The 6,627-nt window shown below is 38.0% G+C and overlaps 1 protein-coding gene across 1 annotated transcript in view; it reads right to left on the minus strand.

Annotated features, from left to right (window-relative positions):
• The window catches only part of LRCH2 (leucine rich repeats and calponin homology domain containing 2), a 150,226-nt gene that overhangs the window by 45,635 nt on the left and 97,964 nt on the right, over positions 1-6,627 (minus strand). Inside the window, exons 13-14 of the mRNA XM_012812883.1 lie at positions 688-736; positions 496-609 (exon numbers count right to left, since the gene is read on the minus strand). Of these exons, the coding sequence (XP_012668337.1) occupies positions 496-609; positions 688-736 (163 nt within the window). The remainder of the gene's footprint in view (positions 1-495; positions 610-687; positions 737-6,627) is intronic.

Genomic DNA, 6,627 nt, shown 5'->3' on the forward strand with positions numbered 1-6,627 from the left:
GGCGCCGAGCCAAGATTTTTAAAACCTCTTAAGATATCTACTAAAGTAAAAAGAAAAGAAAATGGAAAAACTGCTTTCAACCATTTCTAGAACCACATAAATAGTATTTGTTTATATTGAAATACTTAAATGCCAATTGTAAATACATGTCAAATATTTATTGAAACAAATACAGTAAAAGACTTCTCCTGGACAATTTTTTCAAAACATGCCACATATTGCTACAACTAGCACTGTAGAAAACACTCATCTTTCTTGTAAGGTATTTGATAAATTGTGATTCATACTAATCTCTACTCACTCAATTATTGTGAAGTACTGAAATTTTATGAATATAATTGGATCATATAACCACATAAATGTGGGAAATCAGGATAAAATAACACATTTACTACATTTAACTAGTGAGTTATATTCTACTCTATTACCATAAAACAAAACTGATAAAATCAGAAGTAACAATTACAAAGGAAATTTTTAAACTTAATTAAGTACCTTGAAATATTCTTTTCTAATCTGTTTGCTCCGCCTTCTTTCTTCACTCTGCCAGATTATAGGTTGAGACTCTGGCCACTGTTCATCTACTTGATCCTTCTGATTTTCTAAGGGCTGTAATGAAACAATTTCTTTTAATTAAATAAAAGGGACCAAAATAATAGATACAATGGTCATTTAATTTGTTCTTACCTGCCATGCGAGGGGTGATAATGGTGAATTAACTTCATCTGCAGAGACACTAAAAAATTAAAGATGTCTGAATATGTTAAAATCTATAAAATAATCATTAAATATACATTATGAATGCTATAAAATTCTCCCTTTCTTTTTTTCTTTCTTTACTTTTTTTTTTTTAGAGAGACATAGTCTCACTTTATTGCCCTCAGTAGAGTGCTGTGGCATCACAGCTCACAGCAACCTCCAACTCCTGGGCTTAGGCGATTCTCCTGCCTCAGCCTCCCGAGTAGCTGGGACTACAGGCACCCACCACAACGCCCAACCATTTTTTGTTGCAGTTTGGCCAGGGCCAGGTTTGAACCTACCACCTTCAGTATATGGGGCCCAGGCCCTACTCACTGAGCCACAGGTGCCGCCCAAATTCTCCCTTTCTTTAAAAACAGAAATATAAAAGAATTTACCCATGCCTATGCTTTGGACCAATACAATAAAACTTAATGTTAATAAAAACATATTTAATTTTCTAATAACTGTTGCTCTAAAACAAATTATCAAAATGGTTTTATTTTATGCCAACTCTATGCATTCCCCTAAGAAATTTGTAGAAGCCAAGAGGTGTATAATATTTAGAGATACACTGTCAAAGGACAGATAGGATATTTATTATATTAAAATAATTACCAAAAACTAAAAAAAAAAATCAACTAGTAATTTACTTTGTCTAAATGTCAGAGGACATAAAGGAGTAATTCTTTTTGACCTATTGAATTACTGATTATGGGCCTCAACTCCTTAATTCTGACACAATAAGGGCTATGGAGGATATTCTTTTCATCTAGTTTTTTTTTTTGTTGGTATAAGTTAGACTGTGCAGTGCTGTTGTTAGATGGCAAATCTGAACAAAGAATTCCATTAGAAAAAATATAGAATGACATGAAGGTTATATTAACCAGTTTCAAAATGTATATGAAAACAGTACACTGTACCCCATGATTGCATTAATGTACATAGTTATGCTATAAGAAATTTAAAAAAAGAAAAAATATATAAACAAAATACCCACTGGAGCTGCGGTTACTTCACACTATTGTGGAATAGTAAAATAAAATAAAAAAGGTCATAAAATTAGAGAAAAATAATCCAATTTTCAAAATTTTATAGAACACATGATTTTTCCAAGAGAAAAAAAAATAACTTCCATATATCAACTATAATGAGTTGCAAAATAAATTAGGAACAATCCTATTCCTAAAAAGAAAGAAAAGTACAAAATACCCACCAAGAAACTTAACTACATGTACAAGACCCACATTTTTAAAAAACTACAAATGTCTAATAAGAGGCTCAAATAACTTAAAAGTTCTTTGACATTGGCCGAGATGGGCACATTTCAGAGCTCAGGAATTTGACACCAGACTGAGCAAGAGCAAGACCCCAACTACTAAAAATAAAAAAAACTAGCTGGGAATTGTGGTAGGCACCTTTAGTCCCAGCTACTTGGGAGGCTGAGGCAAGAGAATCACTTGAGCTTTGAGGTTGCTGAGAGCTATGATGTCACAGCACTCTACCAAGGGTGACAAAGTGAGATTTGGTCTCAAAAAAAAAAAAAGTTATTTGAAAGAAAGACTATTACAGGTATAACTTCCTTTTTAACTTAATTAGTAACTAAAATGGAATGTTTTTACTTGTTTTAGAAATCTAATAAAAGAGTTTCTTTTTTTTGGAAGACAGTCTTCACTCTGTTGCCCACGCTAGAATTCTGTGACATCAGCCTAGCTCATAGCAACCTCAAACTCCTAGGTTCAAGAGATCCTCCCCTTCAGCCCACTAAGTAGCTGGGATTATAGGCGCCTACCACAAAACCCAGCTATTTTCAGTAGAGACAGGGTCTCACTCTTGCTCAGGCTGGTCTCCAATTCCTGAGCTCAAAATATCCATCCGCCTTGGCCTCCCTGAGTGCTAGGATTATAGGTTTGAGCCACCATGCCTGGCCTGGCCAAAAAGTTTCAAAGCTAATTTTCAAGGATAGATAATCAAGAAAAGTTATATCATAATGGGGATTTCTTTCAACCAGATAATATTTTTGTACAAAAATATTATATAAAATGACAGTAAAAAGAAGTAGTACTAGCTCCAGAACCTACAGATTTTTCAATGGAAGAGGAGTAGAGAACCAGAAGTATAATACTTATGATAAAAATGACATTTAAAATCATTGTGGAAATAATGGATTGTGTAGCAAATAGTATATAGAAACAACTGATTAACCACTTGTATAATATACAGAGAAAGAAAGATGGAGAGAAGGAGATAGATAAAAATTGAAAGGAGGGAGGGAGGAAGGGAAAGAAAACACTAGATTCCTTACCTCATATGTAATATCAAAATTAATGAATCAAAATATTTAAATATAAATAAAAATGAAATCACAAAAGTATCAGAAAAATATGGGCAGTAATTTTTAAAATGTTGGGGTAGAGAGAGCCTATGGAAGAATCAAAACTAAATATTGACAAATATGAGAACATAAAATGGAAAAATTAGCCTTGGCTTCAGGCCAAGATAGAGTAACAGTGACCAGATTTATATCCTGACTAGAGAAACTAGAAGAATAGACAAAATATATAAAATTATGCTTTTCTGAAACACCACATGGCAGGCAAAAAAAATAACATTATCCATTAGAAATGAGTAATAAACAAGGCAAATCCCATGAATGAGCCAGGCTGCTGCATGAAGAGAGTTTACAGGCCACAGGTAAGGGAGGGAGGAAGAACCAATTAAAAGTTCATCCAGCTCCCTAACTTTAGGAGACAGAGTTGGGAGCCAGGGGAAAAAAGGCAGACAGAGTTCACAGGACAGAGTAACAAAGAAAAAAGCAATGCACATAGAAAGAACTTAAGAGATCTACAGAGGTGTCCTTCAGATTTTCATTTGAGTACGAATCTGTATGTGACGAAACTACTGTAGGCAAAAGAATGAAATCAAACCTCAAAAGATTAGAGGGAATAATTCCCATATTCACCAAGGACTAAGAGTAGGACTAGTTCCCCCCAGCCAGACTGAAAATCTTATAATTCATGAGATATCAGGTAAAGTAATAAGAAAAGTCTTCTCTCACTAGAAGGACAAATTTAGTCCTAGACTAAATACAACAATGGTCCCACATAACAAATGATAAAACTCAAGACCCCTAAATATCAAGTTGTTTCCAAGTAATTTAACCATATCCTACAACAAAAGTCAGAAATATTTATAGTAATACTACAATGTCCACACCCGAGAAGGCAAGCTTCATGATATCTGGCATTCAATAAAAAATTTAACCAAGCAATGTTCAGGAAGCTAAAAGAGAATATAACATAATAACCAAAGACATGAACAAAGTTCAAGAGATAAAAAGTACATCTAAAATTAAAAATGAACTGGATGGGATTAACTGCACATTAGACATTTCATAAGAAATGATTAGTCAACATGAAGACATAAGAGAAAAATCAGCCAAAACCAAACACAGAAAGAAAAATATTAAATAAGAATGACTAGAACATCAGAGTTCTGTGGGAAACTTCAAGTGGCCTATAAGTATGTATAATTGGAGTTCCATAATAGATGAGGTAAAATGACAAAAAAGATATTCAAAGAAATAAGGGCCCCCAAATTTCCAATTTAATGAAAATTTTAGTTTAACTCCAAACAAAAGAAACATGAAGAAAATTCCACCCAGATACATCACAACAAGGTTCTCAGAACAAGTGATAAAGAAAAACTGTTAAAAAGCACCCAGAGGAAAAAGGAACCAGTAGGCCCAGTTAAACAAATGTAAGAGTGTTCTCATAAGAAAAAGTGCGATCTAAAGGATGATGGAGAAACCTCTTTAAAATACTGAAAGAGGAAATTCCGGGAACATGGCCGACTAGTAGCAACCCTTGGCAGAGGCTCCTGATCAGAGGGAGTAAAACTGGACAGAATCGGACTCTATGAAGCCAAAGGTGGGGAGCTGAGCCAAGAAAGAAGTTGAGCAAGCTGTGACTCCAAGGAAGAGCATTCAAGAAAACAAATTACAGGTACAAAGCCTATCACCTAGAGGACTGGAGACCCCTCCCCCAAGAGGCAGGCCCACCTCAGGCTCTCTGCAAGCAAGCAGGGAACAAAAGACCTCTCATTTTACTGCGCTGGAGAGAGCCGCTAAACACCGGGTCTCTTTCTCTAGGGAGGTCCCACTTGTGAACCTAGACACCACCATGCCTGGCATAAAATTGAACAAATATTTTCCCCCACAATTCCAAACTCCTAGTCCACCCTTCCTCCCACCTGCTCATGGCAGTCTAAAGTTCTGCCCCGTGTAGAGTGCAGAGTGTTTGGTTTGTTTCTGAGAGATCTGGGCATAGTATGGACTGCTGAACATCAGGACGGAATCTGTGACTGGTGAGAAAGAAAGAGGGTGCAAGAAGAAAGGGTCACTCAGTGGAAGTAGGAGCAATCCCTTAGTTATGACTTTGCCTGGCCAGTGGTAGTATTGACCCTTGGTTGGGGCTGTGTCTATTGGGAAGGTATGCAGAACCCCAGGCTCTTACGGTGTCCTGAAGCAGAATGGTTGCCCGATGTAGACTGAGTTCCATAGATGGGGCTGGTCCCTGGTTCCAACCAGGCCAGAGAGCAGAGACTTGCTGGGTGTGGACGGAGGGGGTGGAGTGGGTGGTCTTCTGACTCCAACAGAGCCAGTGAGCTGAGGCTTGCCAGGTATAGACTGAGAATCGGCAGGTGGAGGTACAGGTTGAGGTGTGGTCCCCAACTCCAACTGAGCTGGCAAGCCCTGCTAACTGAACCTGGTGGGCGGGATCCCAGACTCCTGGCCTTGATTGTGCCCTGGGGATAGGGGTATTGACACCTAGTTGGGACTCTGACAGGCAATTCAGGGCTCAACAGAGGGGACTGGGCGCCATACCCTCAGGGATGCAGGACAAAACTGTCTGAGGATTTCAATCTGCAGTTGGAGACCCATGGATCCCTCTCTGTTGAGCAGGGTTTGTACTTTCCAAGACAATTTGACTGGAACCGCATGTGGGGCTGTTCCCTGGGGGACACTCTGAAGCTGACCTTCGAAATTCTGTAATGGAAAAGAACTAAATGGTGGGGGCAGGGCACTGCAGCTGTCTATATCTGTCCATAGCTGAGATTTCAACCTAATACCATGACTTTTTAGGATAGAGTAGTGAGGAACTGTATTAAAGAGTCACGGCATTAGGAAGGTTGAGAACCACTGTCCTAGACACATTGTGATTAGCTTTACCAAAGTTAAGATGAAGGAGAAAATCCTGTAAGCTGCCAGACATAAGACAAGCATCACCTAGAAAGGGAGAAATATCAGAATGACTGCAGATCTTTCAGCCGAAACATTTCAAGACAGAAAAGGATGGGCATTGACCTTAAATCTCCTAAAACAAAACAACTTTCAGCTGGATCCTGTATCCAGCTAAACTAAGTTTCATTTGTTATGGGAGAAATGAAATACTTTACTGACATACACATGTGAAGAAATTTGCCATAACTAAACCAGCTCTCCAGGATATTTTTAGACCCATCCTCCACAATGACCAGCACAATGCTCTACCATCAAGGTAAACTCACTCAGAAATTTTTGAACAAATCACAACATCCACAGTAGTGAAAGGATTAAAAATGTCCATTAGACGTTTGAAAAACATGACTCCCAAAACATGACCATGTTTATAAATCCTCTTAATTAATGTGAATGGTTTAAATTGTCCTCTACAGAGGCATAGGTTGGCTGACTGGATACGTAAACTCAGACCAGATATCTGCTGCATGCAAGAAGGTCATTTTATCTTAAAGAATAAAAATAAACTCACGGGGGCTCGGCGCCTATAGCTCAACCAGCTAAGGCGCCAGCCACGTACACCTAAGGTGGCGGGTTCGAATCCCCAGCCC

The sequence above is a fragment of the Otolemur garnettii genome, unplaced genomic scaffold (genome assembly GCF_000181295.1).
Source record: "Otolemur garnettii isolate 467f Iridium unplaced genomic scaffold, OtoGar3 scaffold00230, whole genome shotgun sequence".
Classification (NCBI taxonomy): domain Eukaryota; kingdom Metazoa; phylum Chordata; class Mammalia; order Primates; family Galagidae; genus Otolemur; species Otolemur garnettii.